Source organism: Podarcis muralis, chromosome 10 (genome assembly GCF_964188315.1).
Source record: "Podarcis muralis chromosome 10, rPodMur119.hap1.1, whole genome shotgun sequence".
Classification (NCBI taxonomy): Eukaryota; Metazoa; Chordata; class Lepidosauria; order Squamata; family Lacertidae; genus Podarcis; species Podarcis muralis.
The window spans coordinates 59,519,481-59,540,760 of NC_135664.1; the positions used below are offsets into that span (position 1 = coordinate 59,519,481).

Sequence of the window (21,280 nt, forward strand, 5' to 3'; positions counted from 1 at the left end):
GCAATGGCCAGAAATGCTGATTTATCAATTACGTCTTATATGCCACCTGTACCTTCCTGAAAAACAAGAGTTTAGCAATTACTGTTGCCTTGGTGATCTTTCAGTTCAATTGTTGCATTGTACTGTATATAATCCAAAACGTTCGGAAACCAAAGTGCAGCTTCCTGCAGCCAACCAGAAGCCCTGTCGGATGTTTGGCTTCCAAAATAGTTTGCAAACCCGAACAGTCACTTCTGGGTTTGTGGCGTTTGGGAGCCAAAATGTTCGATAACTATGCTGTTCGAAAACCAAGGTACAACTGTATATGCAGAGTAAAGAAGTATTTTCTTTTGTCTCTCTTGAATCCCCCTACATTCAGCTTCATTGGATGACCCCAGGTTACAGTATTATGAGAAAGGGAGAAGGGTTTTTCTCCCTGTCCATTTCTACCATATGCATAATTTCATACAACTCTACCATATACTCTTCTATTTACCTTAAGAAACCTTTTTCTAAGTCAGCTTGTACAGTTTATTTTCTCATATTATGATTCAACTTGCAGCCATCATCATGTACAATGTTCTCCTTTTTCTCTATCTATAGGCACTAGCAGTTGCAGGCCTGAGTCCTCTTCTTCAAAGAAGCCATTCACCCCTAAGATCATCTCGGTCATGTGCCACACCCCCTGCCACACCCTGTATACAAGATTGGTTACAGCAGCCTATTAAAACCTTGCGGCTTGAAGGAGAGGAATCCAATGAGAAACTCAATAATAGCTTCCCATCAATACATTGCAGCTCCTTGTATTCTGATAGCCCCAGCTCTAGCAGCACTCGAAAAGCCAGGCCGGTCTCCCTCACAGTTCCCAGTCAGACCAGAGAGTGTGGCAGACAATTTCACGGCAGCGCTAACAGCCTTGTTGAAGCGGTAAGTTGATGTGGTATTGGTAACTGATGTAACAATCATGACACTTATGGAGATCAGGCTCCAAAGTTACATGTATTCTATGCAATACATTATATTTCATGGACACAAATATAGGAGGTTAAGCTTACTTTTCCTTTAGATGAATCCAAAACTCTTACAATTCTTAGATAGACCATTAATCTGAAAAAGACCACCAGTTTTTATCCCAGTCATGCAGTTTTTGAGATCCCTGTGAATTCTTTGCCTTTTACAAAAGTAATTAACAGTAAATGTATGAAAGGAAAATAATTCCTTATGTAGGATATAAAGTTTGTCAAATAGAAACAGGGAGGTTGGGCCTGAGGGCAGGGGTTTATTAAAATGTTTACATAATTGTCCAAGGCCGTTAATATCCCCACTATTATAGCCTGCCCTCTTGATCAAGATTGCTATTCTAGTCCTATAACCAGAATGTTCTATAAAGCAAAAGCTTTATCTGCTAGCACAAATATACAGAAGTGTAGTTTAATAAAATTACAGTTATTAAATGAACTAAACTGGATTTGTACTGTAGGCAGGAAGCTGTCAGGAGATACGTTAGCATGTAGCATCTCTGGCAGAAATGGCCAGTAGTGTAGGTTTGAAGCAAGAGAAACCCAAAAAAAATTTTTTTCTAAATACTGTGAGTATTTCACTTTATTTATCTATACTAGCAAGTGAATAAAACAAAATTGGCTCAAAGTGCAATCCTAACCATGTCTCCTCAAAAATAAGCCTAAATGAATTCAATGGGACTTACTCCCAAGTAAGTGGGTTAGGATTGCAGCCTTTGATCCTAAATTGCTGTTCAGTTTATGTTGGGGGGGGGGGAATATTTTTGTCAATTCAGCAACCCCACAACACCATATTCAATACCATTCCCAATCCCTACAATCAGATTTTCAGGGGTGCTGCAGACTGAAGAGGAAGGGGATAATGGGAAAGCCTTATTACATTAACTGCTCCATTCATAGAAGGAAAGATAGGGCCCAAGCCATTGTCCTATAAAGCCAGGTTTACCCATCAAATTATTACTGTCTGTTATTTCCACAGATTGCTTTGGCTCTTGTTATTATATTAAAATTGATTTCTGCTTTTCTTTCTTGTGTTTGATCTCCTGGCTCTTTAAAGGTCTTGATTTCGGAAGGCCTGGTGCAGTTTGCTCAAGATCCAAAGTTCATTGAGGTCACAACCCAAGAGCTGGCTGATGCTTGTGACTTGACGATAGAAGAAATGGAGAATGCTGCTGACAACATTCTCAATGGTAACAGCAAGCCAAGCCCCAATGGCAACCTCTTGCCTTTTGTTAACTGCAGGGACCCAGGGCAGGACTGTATGGGAGAGAAAGAGGAAACAGCCCAGAACCCAGATTGTAGAAAAAGTCAAGAGGAGCCTAAGGACAGCAGGATTTATATCAGCAGCCTGTAGTTGCCAAGGCTGAAAGTGATGCTGGTTTTTTAATTTGTTTCAATGTTCCTAATGGGTTTGTTTCAGAAGTGCCTCACTGTTCTCGTGACCTGGAGTAACCAGAACAGCGTTCTTCATTCATTTCCGTCAGGAAGAATTGCAGAGTTGGGTGGTGTAAAAGAGCTTTTCAGGAGTGAATATACAACCCCAGCATGTGTCCATGAAGGAAGAATGACGACAAGTAAAAGGAGGAGAGTCAGATCCCTCCTTTTCTCAGTCCCTGCACAAGGAACAACAGCTGCTTCCTGAATGTGATGGAAAACCTCAGCTTCCTGTGAATGGCCCTAGCCAAAAGGACACTGCATCAAACGGGTGTCTTTCAACTTTGCTTGTACAAAAAAGAATCATTTTGCACATATTCTGTATGAGCCTCACCATCTCCATAAAGCCAAGGCCCTTTTGATCTGCAAGTGGAATAGAAGACTTCAGCAACAGATCCCCCCACTTTGCTGAGGAAGAGGAGTTGGAGGAGGAAGCAGAAGTGGCAATGGTACAGGAGATGTAGATGGCAATATTGCAGATGCTTATTAATGGAAATGCAGAGACTCCTAGGCAGACTTCTCTGCCAGTCAATCAGAGCTCAGGCAGTCTACTCTGCCAACCAATCAGAGCTCAGACAGCTAGCTGTGCCAACTGCTCAAGGAGCAGGAAGCCAGCTCTGTCAAACCGGAGTTCAGGCAACCCGCCCATTTCAAAGAGATGTGGTGATGGGCTAATGTAGATCTCTCCTTGTTTTTGCTGTTTGATATTTTATTGAAAGCATGTTCTAATTTTTATTTTTGAATACTTTATTTTATGGTATTTTATTTTTTGAGGGAGGGGGTGAACGGAGTGTTTACAAAGTTTTGTAATCACCTAACTTTTTGTTTTCTTTCTCACCTTTGCAAATGTTTAAAATTGGTTTGATTTGATTATGTTGTACTATTTAAAAAAATTTTTTTTTGTTTCCCTCCATTGAAATTTGGGTAGAAACTAATAATGATATTAGAAGAGTTTTGCCAACCATTATGTACACCAGAATTTGTAATTTTATTTGAAGTAATGGAAAACTCCTTTTTGTTGTTGTTTTATAATTTAAAGATAGTAGGCAATGCACTTGATATAGTCTTGCACATATGAGTGATCGATTTGGATTCTTTATAGTGGTAGGTATATTTGCGGGTGTGTGAATGAGTGAACAGGACTGAATGAGAGAGTGAATGCATGCCTGAAAGTTTGTAAGTTCATACAGTTCTCCACTTCCTGGTATAACTGCAGGAGAGCTGTATCTGGGGTCATGTGAGTGTAAAAATATACCACTGTCTCTGCTTTTGAAAGGGGAATCAGTAACTCTTTGCATTTTCTGTTCCACAAGATATGCAAAAACAATGCAATAATATTAATTTTGAATACAATTTGTGAATTGTGTTGGCATTAAAACTGTATAGAAAAACAAAACAAGGGAATTAAAGAAAACAAAAAAAACCACACAAGTGAGAAGGAGTTACGTTTCGATATATTCTGTGTGATGTTTTATTGCATTGATGATGTTTCTGTTGAAGAAACCGTAATACTTGAATTCAGGTCAGTTTCAGTATTTTTCAACTATTTTTTTAAAATGAATTGCAATTGTGCCAAGCAAATATGATGAATTAAGTTTGTTTAAGGGGGAAATAACAATTCTTGTATATTTTGCTGCATGTAAAGTAAATCATTTCGTATTTGGAGTGTGCCAAGCTTTACCTTTGAACTTTTAAGTGCTTTTCTACATGTGGTTGGGGGGAAAGGGTATACGATTTTTCCCTTTTTTAATTTGTACAATGAACAAAGTGTACCTGGTGTTAAGTAACTAGTCTGCAACCCACTAGCAGGTTGATCATTAACTGATTTTGCATATCTTGTGTTCACTTTCTTTTTTCTGCACTCCCTTGAACATGCACAGTAATGAATTGAGATGGGAAGAGTACCTTGCTTTCTGGAGCTGAGAATTTTTATCCAGGTTTAACCCCTTTGCACAGTTAAAATGATTCTCCTCACTAAAGGGTGGCAAATTTCACTATACAAAGATAGTCCAGTTGATCCTTTCCTATAAACTGAGCTGGCATCAGCAACTCCAGGAAGGGGAATAATTTATTTTACAATAGAGAAAATACTAGAAGAATAATGAATGTAACAACATCAAATTAATGCTCTTCATGAGTTAGTCACGGTTTCAGTTGCAGATTTATATCAAGCTGAGTGCAAAGCACCCTTCACCAAATTTGCACATTTAAAGGGACTACAATTACTTTAAAGGAAAAGGTAATTAAAAAAATTATTAGGATGACAAAAAATACCAAAACATGAAGTTAAACAACAATAAATATAACTTGTTATTCATAGGAACAAAGAACAAAATGCACAAGTATAAGATGGAGAACGACTCACTAAATTGTAGCACTCTGAGAAGCATTTAAAGAGTATTATGAATAAGAATCTGAATACAATCTGATAAAATGGCATTTGCCTTTAGCCTGATTAATTGAAGAACTGTATGAAACACAGGTAGTAATTATTAGTTTTTAGAACCACTTTACATTGGAAAAGATGATAAAAGAACACAATGCAAAATAATGTTAAGAGCATAAAACAACAATGGGAAATAAGGGCAGGGAGAGGAGGACTAATGGGCCAGGGGGGACATGTTGGCAAGATGGCAATTGTTCAACATAACCCCAGTCCAAAAATATGTCCATGCAGCTATGTGATACTCACAAATTGCTTGTATGCATGTGTCCGAGCACATCTGCTACCATCTACCACCTGATCATATGGTTGGCACTATGACCTCTTTCAACACCCAATCACTTGTTCATTGGGGGGGGCGCTGAATTCAGTCACAATGAGTGACTATCAGTCACGATCAGCACTATTAAACTGATTAGGACTGTGAGCATAATTTACAGTTCAGTATCAGAAATACACCTGCTCAGTGGACTAATATACTCCTTGGAATTATATATTCAATACTGATTTGAATACACGTGTTTCAGAAAGATATGCACATACATAATGGGGCATATTGAACAGAAATGAGGGGAAATTGCATTTCCATCACAGGTAGGACAGAAACAAATTAACCCAAAATTTCAGAGATTCAAATAAGATATCTATGGAGGCTATAAAAATGCCTTTTTAAAGGCAAAAAATCTGGACAGTTATTTCCTGAGGTTGCTTTAGTTATCTTGTCTCAAGGCCTGAGGCTCAGCAGTTATATGGTATGACTTTTAACACTCAGATTTTATGACTATCTAAGCCACTTACTCAGAAGTCTTCCAAATCAAGTAAATTCTGTTCTGGAATATATGGCTTGTGTATCATATTATATAAGCCCCCAACATCTAAATGTCAGGCAGTCCAATCATAAATCTGCAGAAAAGTTCATATTCTCTGGCTAAGGGTTCTTATATTCTTTTTGTTTCACCAGCATCCAATAGTTAACTAATTCTGGCCACTTCCTCAGAAAAAAACTGTCTTATCAGCCTGGTCCTGATCTGCATTTGCTTCAGCAGTACAAACAAAGTTTCTATCCTGGAGCTAATGCCCCATTATTTTCAGCAAATGAAGTTAACAAGGTAAACGACCCCTGGATGGTTAAGTCCAGTCGAATTCAGCTATGGGGTGTAGCGTTCATCTCCGCTTTCAGGCTGAGGGAGTCAGCATTTACCGCAGACAGCTTTCCGGGTCATGTGGCCAGCATGACTAAACCCCTCTGGCACATGGAATACCGTGACAAGTGCCAGAGTGTACAAAAATGTCATTTACCTTCCTACCACAGTGGTACCTATTTATCTATTCACACTGGTATGCTTTCGAACTGCTATGTTGGCAAGAGCTGGGACAAAGCAACAGGAGCTCACCCTGCCAGGCAGATTCAAACTGCCAACCTTATGATATGCAAACTCAATAGGCTCGGTGGTTTAGACCACAGCGCCACCCGTGTCCCTACTTCAGCAAATGAAACCCCTATCCATTCCTTTCTTTTAAAAATAAGTACTGTCTTATTGGCTATAATTGGTATACAAATTTAATAATAATAATATAATCTAACACAGAACTGAGAACTGTTAAGCTCATGAAAATCAGCGGTCTCAAGTATGCTTCTGTGCTGCAACATTGCCACCAGGTATTTATACCGCATTTTCCAAACCAATATATTATTTATAAAACAGATTACATTATTAAATTGGTATAAATTTAAAACAATAAAATTTCAGTATAGAAAACAATACAACCAACAGCATTTAAAATAGAAATTAGCTGAAGCAAGACAAAAGGCCATCCAAAGAAGGAAGGTCTTCAAAGCATGTCTTCTGGAGCTGGAATGTTTGCTCCTAAGACCTATCTAGTCAAGCATCTCCTGCTCTGATAGTGACCAACAAGCAGGACATGAGCACTCTCCCCACTGGTGCTCCCCAGAAACTGGTATTCAGAGGCATATCACCTCCCTTACTGGAGGCAGTACACAACTATTCTGGTTAATAGCATTGAGAGCATTATCCTCCATGACTTTGTCAACCCCCCTTTAAAGCCATCCAAGCTGGCAGTCGTTACTATATCTTGTGGTAGCAAATTATATTTTTAACCATGTGCTTGTGGAGAACTACTATACATTTAATACTTTGCATTTAACAGAGAAGTACTAGGTTGTAGATTGATGGTTATAAGTCACTAAAAAGGTACCCCTGCCCGTACGGGCCAGTCTTGACAGACTCTAGGGTTGTGCGCCCATCTCACTCAAGAGGCCGGGGGCCAGCGCTGTCCGGAGACACTTCCGGGTCACGTGGCCAGCGTGACATCGCTGCTCTGGCGAGCCAGAGCCGCACACGGAAACGCCGTTTACCTTCCCGCTAGTAAGGTAAAGGTAAAGGTACCCCTGCCCGTACGGGCCAGTCTTGACAGACTCTAGGGTTGTGCGCCCATCTCACTCAAGAGGCCAGGGGCCAGCGCTGTCCGGAGACACTTCCGGGTCACATGGCCAGCGTGACAAAGCTGCATCTGGCGAGCCAGCGCAGCACACGGAAACGCCGTTTACCTTCCCACCAGTAAGCGGTCCCTATTTATCTACTTGCACCCGGGAGTGCTTTCGAACTGCTAGGTTGGCAGGCGCTGGGACCGAACAACGGGAGCGCACCCCGCTGCGGGGATTCGAACCGCCGACCTTTCGATCGACAAGCCCTAGGTGCTGAGGCTTTTACCCACAGCGCCACCCGCGTCCCTTTTATAAGTCACTATACTTCATCTATGACATAAATGAATGTGTTTCCCTCTCTTCTCTGAAACCATACTCAAAGGGGCTAACAAAAAGATCAAAGATGAGTATATATTTTCCCTCCAGTGTTAATATTTGTAATAACATACTGAAAAGTTAAAAAAAAACCTCTTTTTTTGTCCTCCTTCTCTTAATTTTACTATTTTTTTCTACTTTGCTCATAACCATCATGCTCCAGATTTTATTAAACCATGCATTCACTTATAGAAGGCTCCAACAAGAAGACTTATTAAATAGGTTGAACTATCTATGAAAAATCAATCAAATTTTGCAAAGTATAATATCCATTCTTAGAGAGGCATTATACAACTGTGAGGTGAGGTGTGGCAGTCGCCTCAGGGCAACAAGCTCCAGAAAGCTGGGAGAGGCAGCAGATCCAGCAAGTGGGCAGACATACAGCAGTAGAGACACAGCGGATGAGGGGTCAAGATTTTTTGTTTTGCCTCTAATGGCAAAATGTCCTGAGCCAGCCCTGACAACTGTGCACACAATTTATATAGCATGTTCTCCAAAATCACATCCTGGCCAACAATTAATAACCATGCTGCAATGAGAGCAGAGAGCCAGAATCCACCTGGAAACAACTTGCTTTTTTTAGTTTTGTTTGCGCTTAAGAATCCTCATTAACTGTTTCCAACCATGTATGCATTAGATCAAACAATTTCATTCATTTTTTATTAATCCAGAATAGCTGTCATTCCTCAATATCATATTCATAATTACTAGGGCCAGTCCACACCTGCATACAGTATTCATCAAAAAAACTCTAGATTCAGGTAGGTAGCCATGTTGGTCTGACGCAGTCGAAATAAATACAGTGGTACCTCGGGTTACATACGCTTCAGGTTACAGATGCTTCAGCTTACAGACTCCGCTAACCCAGAAATAGTACCTCAGGTTAAGAACTTTGTTTCAGGATGAGAACAGAAATCGCGCGGCGGCAGTGGGAGGCCCCATTAGCTGAAATGGTACCTCAGATTAAGAACAGTTTCAGGTTAAGAATGGACCTCCAGAACGAATTAAGTTCTTAACCCGAGGTACCACTGTAAAAAATTGTCCAGTAGCACCTTAGAGACCAACTAAGTTTGTTGTGGGTATAAGCTTTCGTGTGCATAGTCTCTAAGGTGCTACTGGACAATTTTTAATTTTTTAATTTATATCAAAAAGACTGCAATCCTACACCCATAGGTATACCTAAGTCCCATTAACCTCAATGAGACTTATTTCTGAGTAGATGTGTATAGGATTATGTTGCTAATGACTAATATCAAGATATTAATTTCATTTCTCAACAAGCCAAAACAGAGCAAATACAACAGAAATACTTTTCATATAACTTCAGATCACCTAAAATTCAAAGGATCCGTTCTGACATTAACTTCATAAAATGGGAGCTGCATCAGTGTAAATCCTGCACCACAGGATGGACACATGGATGGAGATGGCAGTATGGCTCCTTCCCATGCCTATGATACCTCAACTTTAGGAATAGTGATGATGGTGTGGGATGGCACACTGTGGACTCCTCCCATATTAGGGCTTCTGATGCCACTCAAGCAGCATAGGAAACAGCTGAACTGCAGCAGCTCTCATGCTACTTAAATAAACATCAGAAGGGGCTTAAAGCTTTTCAGTTGAATTGGTTCACAACTGTAAGCCATTTAGTAATCAAGTGAAATTAAATGATACACATATGCATGTAAACCAATCCTAAATTCATTTAGAATTGCCCACTCCCAACGTAAGCATGCACTGCACGTTTGGGAATGGGGAATTAGGTGGCTGCATTATTCTTCACGGATTATGACAGCATTCCAAGGGAATAGATGAAGACAGTTATATGCAATTGCAAACTTATCACTAGTCGTATACTACCAATGATAATCAGACTTAAGTCCATTGATTTCAATAGGTCTACTCTGACTAACCTTGGATATCACCCTATGAGTTCCCAGAAAAGTGTAAATTCCACAGGTAGTAAAATACCAGCCATAACTGGTTGTATATGGTGCTATTCCTTTACCTCCTGTGGTATTTGTCAGAGAACTGATATTTCATGCATCCAGCCATCATAAGTACTGTACTGCTTTGACATGCATTTATTGAGGTTAGTTAGAGTTAAATTGTGACTTTGCAAATTTACAGAAAGGCACAGAGAACAAATACAAAGTGATAGCATAAGTAATTAATTTTGCACATTGTCAGGGGTATCCAAGTGATGTTGGAAAAGTGATTTTAGATTCATACATGTCCTTATCAAAATGAATAGTCTTAACACAAAAATTATGCATGTTGACCAGGCAGTGTATTATCTAATCTGTTTATATCATCCAGTTTTATATATTTACTGATATTATTTGGAGACTATGCATACTGTGCAGGCATTTTACAAAACCCCCTGTTTACACTGCCTATTTAAACACATTCTCTATGCCTTCATGTGAGTGTGCAAAATTGCATATTTATGCAAATTATTCACTGAATTTATATTAACCACGATATATACACACTTGACAGGAATTAACAATGTTTTCTAAGTATATACTGGTGCTACAATTTCTGTCAAAACAAACTGTTATATATAGAACCTTCTGGGTTTAGGTATTAATGAAATCATTTACCTATGGTATGGAGCATCTTTTGTTTCTATAGAAAGTTAGACTGAAGATGCAATTTACTCAAAGTACGTTCTTCTGCCATCATTGTGCATTTGGGTATTAGAGGAAGGAGTTTCTATCCAAATTTCAAGCACCGGATGAAAGATCTTAGTTCTTTAATATATTTGTCATAGTCTGTCTATACCCTATTTCGTATCAAACACCAATGAATGAAAGGTACTTTGCAGATATTTTAACAGAGATTTTGGTGGACCATGGCCAGAGCTTGCTGCTGCCAGCACAGTTTAGATTATGAGTGGCTGCTATTTTACTTCAAGTGGCTATAATATAAGCATAGAAAGAGATACTTAAATGGGTCTGAGCAAAGAGCTACTGCCTCCTTTAAGTGGGGCAGTCTGGGGCATGGTAGGGGAAAGGGGAAAAGCTTTGGTTCCATAAAATGTCCTTTCTTTTCCCTTTGTATTGGGCTTACATGTTGGATACAATCACTGCACTGCCGATGGAAGCTTTACAGAAGCTAAAGACTGGGTTGTTTTCTACAAGGGGAAAAAGCCAACCATCACTCTTTTGAGTTTGTTCACTCCTGCAGCTCGACAACTGTCTACACTGCAGACTAAAGACATTTATTGCAAGTACCAAGACTTCCATCTTCCCCCATCACCCTTGGTCATTCTACCAGCCCGGTTATATTGGATTCCCCCCCCCCCCTTATTCTGTATGATTTAGATTATGGGAGGAAAGCTGGGCTTAATGATCCAGAGCTGGAGTTCCCTTAGCCCGAGAACTTTTCTGCATCGTCTGCCTCTTCAAGTGAACATGTATGATGAAGATGTTGATGATTACAATGATGCAGATGTTGCTGCTACTGCAAGGGATCCAACCTGTTTTATTACCCCACCCCCCACTGCACCGGAGTCTGAAGGGACAGCCAAAGGAGCACTATGTACAGGACCACATCTATTTCTGCTTTGTTTTCTAACCCTAGTCCCACCCTGTTGATGACTATGACAACAACAAAAAGGGCAAATGCATTTTTTACATTTCTTGATAATTTCTAAAGCAATGTATCATTGCTTTCTTTAGACTGATGCCAATATAAGAGTTGTATGGGTCTCAGCCAGGCTTCTGTGTCTTTTTCTGACTGAAGAGTTTGAGATCATTCTGTGAAACATTCTTACTTAAAGGCAAGTTATGATTTGACAACCATGGAGACAACTTTTCAAGAAAACACACAGCTCGCTAACTGTTCAGTTGCTGAGATTATTCTCTTAGTAACAATTGCAATTTGTGCGCTTCTTAATAACATTTAAAAATAAACTCATCCTTTACAGGAAGAGCCCACATTTGAAACATATTTGGTATAATTGTACATCGATTTGTATTAAACATTACAGTTCTGATATAATATAAATGGAATGGAATATGAATCAAGGAACTGTGAGGTTGGATAGATGAATGGACAGTTGTGTCCAATTAATCTCTAGAAGATTAATCAAAATCCTGGGTTGGGTTCTGACTTCACACTACAAAGAGAGGGTTGTTTTATATGTTACAGTTTCTTACATGGAAATTATTTGGGCAAAACTGTTCTTTACCTGATAAAAGATCAAAACAGTAACATTTGCCAGGCCATCAAAATTCTAACACAGAAAAAGAAAAAATGTGAGATTTAATAACAGACATATATATATATATATATATATATATATATATATATATATATATGAAGAGAACTATGCCATGTATACATGAGATTCTTAATCATTTTCAACTTAACAAGCATGGGAAATTAACTGATTTGAAGCTAGTGAGACCACACAAAGAGAACTGAAATTAATAGAATATATGGCTGAAAGGAACCTCCTATGTCCTCCAACTTAATATTGCTAATTTCACATAAGTAAATGGGGGGAGGCGGGCAGCAAAGGGATAAGGAATACCATATGACATTTTTACTAAGTAGACTGGATCACACAAGGATAAGGGCCCTGAGATAGTAGTGACTACATAAGAAAAAATGTGACTCCAGAATAGAGAGACAGGGTTGTCTCATTTATTGTAGTTTCCTAGGTGGAGACTGGTCCTTTACTTGCAATGAAGTGTGGGATTTAATCTGATCCACACCATGTATTAACAATATGCAGTTCATACAGGTATACAATATACATTCCATGCAGGAAGTACTATCCTAAATATTGAAGGCCTATTAGGACTTGGGGGCGGGGAAGAATTCAGACTCCTTTGTCCGCTAGAACTTATTGCTGCTGAGAGGACAGAAATGGTTGAGGGACCGTGGTGGGAATGGCCTCCAACCAGAGTGGTACAACAGGAGGATAGTGCTTTAACCAATACATACATACTCAGCAGCCACAAACTTGAAAACTATAATACCTGGTGGGGTGGGGGTGGGGTTTGTTCAGCTAGACCTAAACCTCAGCAGTACTTTGCAGGGATAGGAGCATTATCCTGACATGAGTCAGGGGACCTTGAACTTATTTCAGATTGTTCAGGCCTGTGGGCTGCCATCACCATCCTCAATTCTGAGTGCTATTGCATTGTAAATCAATGCAGATATGTTTTGGAATTACCACAGCTCCCGAACTGAAAACTATAGCAGGGGAGGGATATTTTTTTAAATCCCTATTCCCTGTGTTCTCTGGTAGAGCTCCTCTTTTTCCTTGTTGAAAAGCCAATCCAGCCCTCCAGTGTTCATCACTGTCAGAGATTTTATACATGTCTTAACGTACCATTATTACAGGAGAGCTTTGCTCATATGCAGTTCTTGTTGGAAGATGGGTTCTTTTCTGTCCCTTCCCCTCTTTTCTTTTTTACAAAATAATATTTTTTCTGAATACCTGGGGAATGCACAGAAACCCTTACTTCGCCCATGGGTGCCCCAGTTTTATGTCCTATGTGTCAGATTGCCGTTAGGAGGAACAAGTGGGACCTGGCAGGACCTGTAAAAAATACTGTCGTATACCTTCACAGTTTGGGTTCCAGCCAGCCCCTCCTTCCAAGCAGGGCATTCCACTCCTCCATCTTGTTCTCCATTTTCCTTTTCCAGCTATCACACAATATTCTGTGGCTATTGCGCATGTTCAGTCCTCATTGTTCGGGGGCGGGGGCTTTGTGTGTTTTTGTTTTTAAAGAAGCCTTTTTATACTTCTGCAAACATTAGGGGTCCCCCAAGCATGCTGCGACATCCAGAGACATTCCGGACAAAACACTCACTATGTAAGTTTAGTATTAGAAGGAGTGTTAATGATGAAACAGCCATCAGTGATATTATTCTGCAATTATTTTATCAGAACATTTTCTCTCTGGTATCCTAGCTGAAGTCCACTGGTGACAGGTGGTTCAATCAATCAGTCTTCTGCCCAAACTCCATTTAATGTGAGGATTTGTGCGGGGGGGGGGGGGGGCGGAATCCTGATTAATTGTGCTGTACATATTTGGGGCATATATCCTTGAGCTACATTTTATATTATCAGAAAGAGATATGAAATAAGAGGAAATAAACCCAGTTTGATCTTAGTTCATCTCAGTTTCTGAAAGTATGAATTTCAACACAGTTCCTGTATTATTGCCTTGTAGTGGTGTACGTATTATTGTAGCATCTTGTATTCACCACTGACAGAGATAGTATAATACCATTGGTATCCTATCGGTCTGAATGTAATACTTTTCTTATGCTCTTAAACAAATCATTTAGGGATCTACTTTTAGTGGACTATGCTAATCTATATTAACCTTTAGCATCATAAGTAATTTCTTTAATTATTTATGGCCTGCTTTTCATAAACTATTTTCTAAAGTCTGCTTACAAAGTAAGCCGTCACATAAAAAACAAAAACAATTCTGTGTTTTCATGAACAGTAAAATGAACACAGAAGCTGCTCTAGGCATATTATCTGGCTCATGATCACCAATTACTTAATAAGAATTCATGTCAGTATCTTGCACATTGGTAGAGAAGGTAGTTTATGTGCTGTGAAAATTTTAAAAATCCCAAAATTACAACCTCAGGGTTGTTGTAGGTCACAATGTTACAGTGACGGGAGAAACCACATCAGACAAAATCCTCCTTCTGTGCTACTCTTGTTAGTGTCCTAGCAGCTTATGTCCTCTTGGCTCCCTGGTCACAGCCTCTAAACCTCTTATCCTCCCTTTGCCTATCCACCTCCTTCCTGCACTGAGCCCCCTGGGAGGCTTTGCCTCAGTCCCCCTTTCTCCAACTCAGCCCACCTTTCTCCATCTTTGCATCACACAAGCTTCCTCAGGTTCCTATTTATTCCAAATGGATCATTCCACATCAAATCAATGCAAAATAACCAAGGGTTTTCTCACCCACCATTTCAGATTTTGATGAAACTTGGTGTACACCCTTCACTTATGATTGAAAGAAACCCCCTTCATTTTTTCCCCTCTATCTCAAACGGTTTTATTTTTAAAGCACTTCGAAGTTTTGTTAAATCTGTGTTGTCTGTCCCTCTTGAGACCCTCGGCACAAGATACCATTGTGTACATTCTGGGGTTTTTTTTCCTGCATAAACAATTATCATATCTCTTTGAAATTTTACAGAGAGCTCAATAAAATGATGAGGATTTCAGAAAAAAATACACCAGCACTCAAAAGATTTTATAAATGCCTACAAAAAATTATAAATGCACTTGTAGCCTAGTTTTTTTATGGAAAAACTAGGTTTAGAAAACCTGAATTTACAGCGTATGGGCACGATGTAACCAAAAGTTTTTGATGTTGAAAATTATTGCAAAGACATGCTCTTTCTTGAAAAAGAATGAAATTTGTGATTTTTTATTCCTTGTAATGAAAATTTTACATTTTTTGGACATCGTGGGGGAAAATGGCTACTGGGTAGCCATATTGTACAACTTTCCTACAATCCATAGCTGTAATAGAAAACATTAATGAAACAAAGTTGTTTATCTTAAAAACTAAAATAATATTATTATAGGTTTTTTTCAAAAGTGCAGACTTGTTTTAATTTTGGGATTTTGAAGTTATGAAAATTGGCTATCAGGAATATAAAAAAGAAAAAAAAAAAGAATTTACAGTCAGTAGAACATTAAATGCTGACATGTAAGGAAGTAAGACCTAGCAAGAAAAATATTCCAAAAAATTAAAAATTGAGTATTATATAAAAATATGAGTACATCAATTATTTTAAAAATAATTATTCATTTCAGAAATATTTAAAATATTAGACATTTTAAAATGTTTTCTCAGATTGCAGTTCAGAGAAGTCTCGCTAGTTGTGTATGCTATTGTTCAGTTTGTGGATGAATCATGGATAGCTGAAGTTGGGTGATGCAATGCAGATGAGTCATGCAAGCCACTGGTGTTGATGGAAGAAAAAATGAAATACTTACAGGTGATACTGAGGCTACAGCAAAGAAACTGAGGAGCATTGAACTTGTAAGGTAATCAACTGTGATAATAGCATAATCTATTATGGTAATTTTTTACTTTAGTTTAACTGTTGTCTTTACTGTTATTAATGTATCTGCTGTCATAAAACAGCCTCATTGTGAATTACGCCTCAATATATTTAACATAAATGTTAAAAAGTCTCCATGCATCCATTATTTCAAGATGGCACACAAATATCATTCTCTTTTTCTTTTCTTTTGTAAGATAGACTTGTCTTTGTATGTAATAATATTCTGAAAAACAAACTGGGGATCATGTAATATTGCATAATTGAATATAATAATTTTAAATTCTTTTAATCTTTTTCTTGCTAGGTCTTATTACCTTACATGTCAGCATTTAAAGCTTCTGACCGAATTTATTATTATTATTATTATTGATTTCACGATAGCCAATTTTCATAATTTTAAATACCCCAAAACTAGAAACAAGTCTGCACTTTCAAAAAAATCTATAATAACCAATATTATTGTAATTTTTAAGATGAACAACTTTGTTTCAGTAATTTTTTCTACTACTGCTATGGATTGTAGGAGAGTTGTACAAAATGGTAGCCATTTTTTTCTACGATGTCCAAAAAACGTAAAATTTTCATTACAAGGAATAAAAACCCATAAATTTCATTCTTTCTCAAGAAAGAGCATGTCTTTGCAATAATTTTCTACATCAAAAACTTTTGGTTATACCATGCCCACATGCTGTAAATTCAGGTTTTCTAAACCTAGGTTTTCCACCAAAAAAACTAGGCTTCAAGTGCATTTATAATTTTTTGTAGGCATTTATAAAATCTTTTGAGTGCTGGTGTATTTTTTTCTGAAATCCTCATCATGTTATTGAGCTCTGTGTAAAATTTCAAATAGATCTGATCAATTGTTATGCAGAAAAATAAATAAAATGTACACAAGGGTTTATTGTGCCGAAGGTCTCAAAGGGGACAGACAACGCAGATTTAATGAAACTTTGAAGTGCTATAAAATTAAAACCGTTTGAGATAGAGGGGGGAAATTTAAGGGGGTTTCTTTCAATCACAAGGGATGGGTGTACACCAGATTTCATCAACATCCGAGATGGAGGGTGACATGACCTTGTTGAAATGACATGGAATGACCCAAGTCCTTTAAGCAGCCGACCTCCTACACTCCCTACACAGCATACAACCCCTTCTGACCTTTATTATTTATTTTACTTATAATATTTTAGCCCTTCTGTTCCTCTAAGGAGCTTAAGGCAGCGTACACAATCCCTCTTTTTATCCTGAAGTGCTAAGGTTACTTTACAGATCATTCTTGTCTCAGTTGACCATTGCCTACAACACTGATTTGGGGGCAGGTGTTCATGAGTTAGTGTATTAATACTGACTTACTTAGTCAACCAGTGTCAGAGGCTTCACCATTGCAAGCACAATACAAAATAGATGTCAGCCTCCTCCACAGTCCATTCCATGCATCTTATCAATTTAAGCAGGCTCTCAGCAGCAAAACTGTATCCTTGCACCATATTAATCAAGGCAAACAAATAGTGTGGTGGCACATTCAAACTATTTGATGTTTCTGGCCTAGTTTTAACCATGGGCTATTATTTGAGAAATTTATGTCAGCAGAACCAAATTTATATTTTAAAAAAATCACTTCAATCATTTATTGTCTCAATCATGTACGTTTAGGAACCTACTAAGAGTTTCTACAGCTCTTGCAACATGAATGGATAAGAAGTGTCTTAAAAGCTCTAAACATCTGAACAAGAAATGATTTCTATGTTTTTAGGTAAATCTCTAATTCAAATGCACACACACACAAAGAGCATTGCAAGATAAGATGCTGCACCTCATAACCTCATGTACCTAGAGCTTCCACATAATCATCCTTCCATGAAAAAACAAGTTGCATGTCCCTACCAATAAATATTGCTATGTTTTATACAATGCTGTCTCTCTGTCAAAGATGCCTCTACTACAGACAAATTTGATTTCTTAAAAGTGTCTGGATGAAAGAGGCCACACTGTGCCTTTCTTGGATATATAGAAAGAAAGAAAGAAAGAAAGAAAGAAAGAAAGAAAGAAAGAAAGAAAGAAAGAAGTCCTTCCTAAAATAGTGAAGCTTAGCAAGTCAAGGATAATTTTTTTTAAAGAAAAGAATACCTACTGTAATCCAGCTCAGAAGCAAATATACTTTAGGGTATGATTCCACGTTTTTTAGGCTACATTCTTATTGATGTCTGCGATCACATTACAGGAACAGGCAAACCAAGTATAGCTTCAGTATATGTTTCTCCTTATTTCATTGAACTGAGGGGTTCATCCTGACAAAACTATCCATCTTATTAATTTCAGTGTGCAGTGGGCTCATGCACAACTTTCACTTCCTCTGACCATCCAAGGAACTTCATTTCTCCTGACCATCAGCTATAAATGTTTAGTTGATATGATACAGATTTCTGCATGTAACTTTCTTTCTAATTGCTTAGATCCATGAATGAACTGAGCTCTTAAAAGCTGTTATGTCTGTCGAGATGTAAATTCCTCCACTTTTCCTCCTCCCTAATCCAAAATGCTCATACTATCTAACTTAAAGATGTTCCAGACAGAGCTGTTGAGCAGGTCCCACTGTTTTAAGACCCAGTTTTCATGAACCAACTGAAATCAAGAAGGCTAAAATTGCCCTTGTAAAATAAAGCTGTACAGTTTGTAACCATAATGTAAGCCTGCCATAGGTTAAAAACAAACAACCAGTCTTGCCCTCTTCTCACACATTTTAAATAAACAGAATGAATGACCCACAAAGTGAGCTAGAGAATTGCCTTGGTGTGAGACAAATGTATATTCCTGTAAGATTGCATTTTTATCTGAGGAATTATGTTATTTTAAAAATTGCTAATAAATTTTTTAACAATGTCTTGATTGGTTTATCCTAACTCCTTTTACACTTATACCTTCCTCATGACATCTGCTACAAACAGGCCAATCTGCCAGCCACTGTCAACTTATACATTCCTAACATTTATACTTGGATTTGTATTACAGTTCTATCAGTGCCAAGCGGTATTTAGAATCCTAACCATACCTTTACAATAGTAGTGGCTATCTGCATGGCTAACAGCCCAGTCCTCATACTTTCTGAACCAGTACACATCTTATGAATGGGAAATATGGCTATACTACCACCACAACATAAAACTGTTATCCAAGCAATGTTACACTAATATTACATAAAATAGAAACAGAAACAACAAATACATTAATACTCACCCATCATGTTGTTATGAGTTGGCTGAGTTTATTGTCCCTGTACCTCTCTTGCTTTCCCTCTCATTGTCTATTCACCTGTCAAAGAAGATATAGAACAATAAACATACTTTCCACCAGTTTTGGTTATATTTTGATATTCTACTTATTATTTGCAGCACAAATTTGACAATTACAAATTTGTTCTGCAACTAACACAAATAAGGTAGGGATGTGCAATTGTACATTTCTCCCAAAATACTTTCTAAAATACTTTCTAAAGCATCTTCTAGGAAAGACAACTTTGAGGAATATGAATGCTCTGGCAAATAAGAATGTAAGCAAACAACACTAAAAATGCAAGTCAGATTCAGAAACAAATAAATTCAGAACAACCAAGCTCAAATGTGCCCTAACCAATAAGAACAAGAAGCACACTAACTGAAGATAAGCTCATGGCAGATCAAGAAGTACCGGTAGTTGATAATAAAAAGCCATAGCCTGGTAAATTAACCCCCAAAAGTCTGTTCATTCCTTATTCTTAAAATCTAGCATGAATTTAAGATCCTCAGTGTACTTTTAGAGCTTAGTTTCCTTCAGATTGTAACCCATTGCTATGCATGTTCACTTGTAAATCCCACACTGCATCAGAAGGGGCTTAGTACAATCCTGTCTGCACTGATTTGGAGTATGCATAGAATTGCACTTTTGAACTAATTTTCTGGTCCCAATTCCATGTACTTGTTTTAACTTTTGAAGTCTTAAAAAGCTTAGAACTAGGATACCTATCAGAGGGCTTTCTACTTTCCACCTGAGGCATCTTTTTGGTTGTGTTGTCCTGCCTTCAGAACTCGTTCCTCAGGTAGGCTTCCCTGGTACCATCTCCCATTATCTTTTCAGCACCAGGTATTGTTGCTATTTGCCTGGACTTTTTAAGCTTTTAGTTTGACTGCAGCCCTATTCACATTTCTCTCACATACAGGGCATAGCTACATTGACTATAAAGAGTGACCATGTATTTAACCTGCCCTGTGCTATAATTTCTTCCTATAACTATGTGTTGTTCACAGTTGTCTGTAGGGAAATGCCAATGCACAAGCACTGCACGATACGGACACTAGGTATCCTGATAGTACAAAGCCCCTATACAGCCAGATGCTTGAGCTTCGGAATTTCCCTAAAGACAACTGCACACAATCATGGGGAGAATAACACTATGGTCTAATCTGCACTCAACATAATAATGCCCTACATCTGAGTAACACATGCACAGGGCTTTTCCATTCTTAAGGCTTTTAAGCCTTATCTTGTTTTATTCTATTGTATGCTTAAAAGCAAACAAAGGCCTGTGCCAAAAGGCACATATCCATCCCCCATTCACAACTGTTAAAATTAAAATTGTAACCGAACAACTATCATACTGTGTAAGTTCAACAATTCCATTTGCCGTGTTCACCTTGGCAAGTGGTCAGCCTTCCCCACAACTTTGAAGCTGCAGAAGTGAGTGGAGATCATCCCAGCAGCTCCTCAGTAATCCACAATGGTAGGAAGGCTAGAGATTTGTTTGGCAACTGAGTGGCAGTGCCCAGAGAACAGCTTCCCCAGCAGCACCAAACTGGCACCCCATGGCAGCCTCTCCTGCTTCTGAGCCAGTGGGGGAAGGGGTGCATCTGCAGCAATGCCCAACAGGCTACACTCATCCCGGGCCCCCTCCTCAGAAAAGGAAAGGGGCTTGGGAGATGAGGGAGCTCCACAACTACAATTGTTTGATTTGGCCAACAAGGCTAGTAGTCATTGTGTAAAGCACTTTACAATACTGTACAGTATATACATTTTGTTCAACAACCCTGACAGAAGTCACTCACATCCTCACGGATGAGGACGGCGGGCAGGGGATTTGGCCTAGTTCAAAAGCAGGGCTCAGAATTTAGACGCTGTTAATTTTTTGGCGTTTGGTAAGTTTCGTGCCTTGTTTTTATGTGTATCAGACAGGAATGTGCCTTATTAGATTTTAGTGGTGTTTTTTATATATATATATATGGCTTGCAGTGTTGTTTTTTGAGGGGGGCGGGGGGAGTATCAGCACCTTTTTATCCCCAAATGTTGAAAGTGTGGCACTTACTGCAACAACTTCATGGTGAGTACGGGCTCCTTTTCGTCTGGGGGCGGGGAGCAGAGGCTAAGGGCCTCAAAGTCTGGAAGAGGCCCAGGCCTCGCTGGGGGGCTTACTTCTGAGTAGGCAATGTATAGGAACGCGCCGCAGGTCTGTGAGAAGAGATTCTCTGAGGACGTCGGCAGCTAACCTGTTT

The 21,280-nt window shown here is 38.6% G+C and overlaps 1 protein-coding gene and 1 long non-coding RNA gene across 18 annotated transcripts in view; one reads left to right on the forward strand and one right to left on the reverse strand.

Moving 5' to 3' along the window:
- CACNA1C (calcium voltage-gated channel subunit alpha1 C) overlaps nt 1-18,641 on the forward strand; it is a 518,169-nt gene extending 499,528 nt beyond the window's left edge. For all 17 annotated transcript variants that reach the window (XM_077935171.1, XM_077935172.1, XM_077935174.1 and 14 more), the window contains 3 exons: nt 583-906; nt 2,056-7,267; nt 7,460-18,641. In XM_077935171.1, coding sequence (XP_077791297.1) covers nt 583-906; nt 2,056-2,352 — 621 coding nt within the window. In that variant the 3' untranslated portion in view covers nt 2,353-7,267; nt 7,460-18,641. The remainder of the gene's footprint in view (nt 1-582; nt 907-2,055; nt 7,268-7,459) is intronic.
- The window catches only part of LOC114605886 (uncharacterized), a 142,619-nt gene extending 121,639 nt beyond the window's left edge, over nt 1-20,980 (reverse strand). Inside the window, exons 1-2 of the long non-coding RNA XR_013394423.1 lie at nt 20,428-20,980; nt 18,996-19,070 (exon numbers count right to left, since the gene is read on the reverse strand). This is a non-coding gene — a long non-coding RNA (uncharacterized LOC114605886). The remainder of the gene's footprint in view (nt 1-18,995; nt 19,071-20,427) is intronic.
- Between the last annotated feature and the right edge of the window lie 300 nt (nt 20,981-21,280).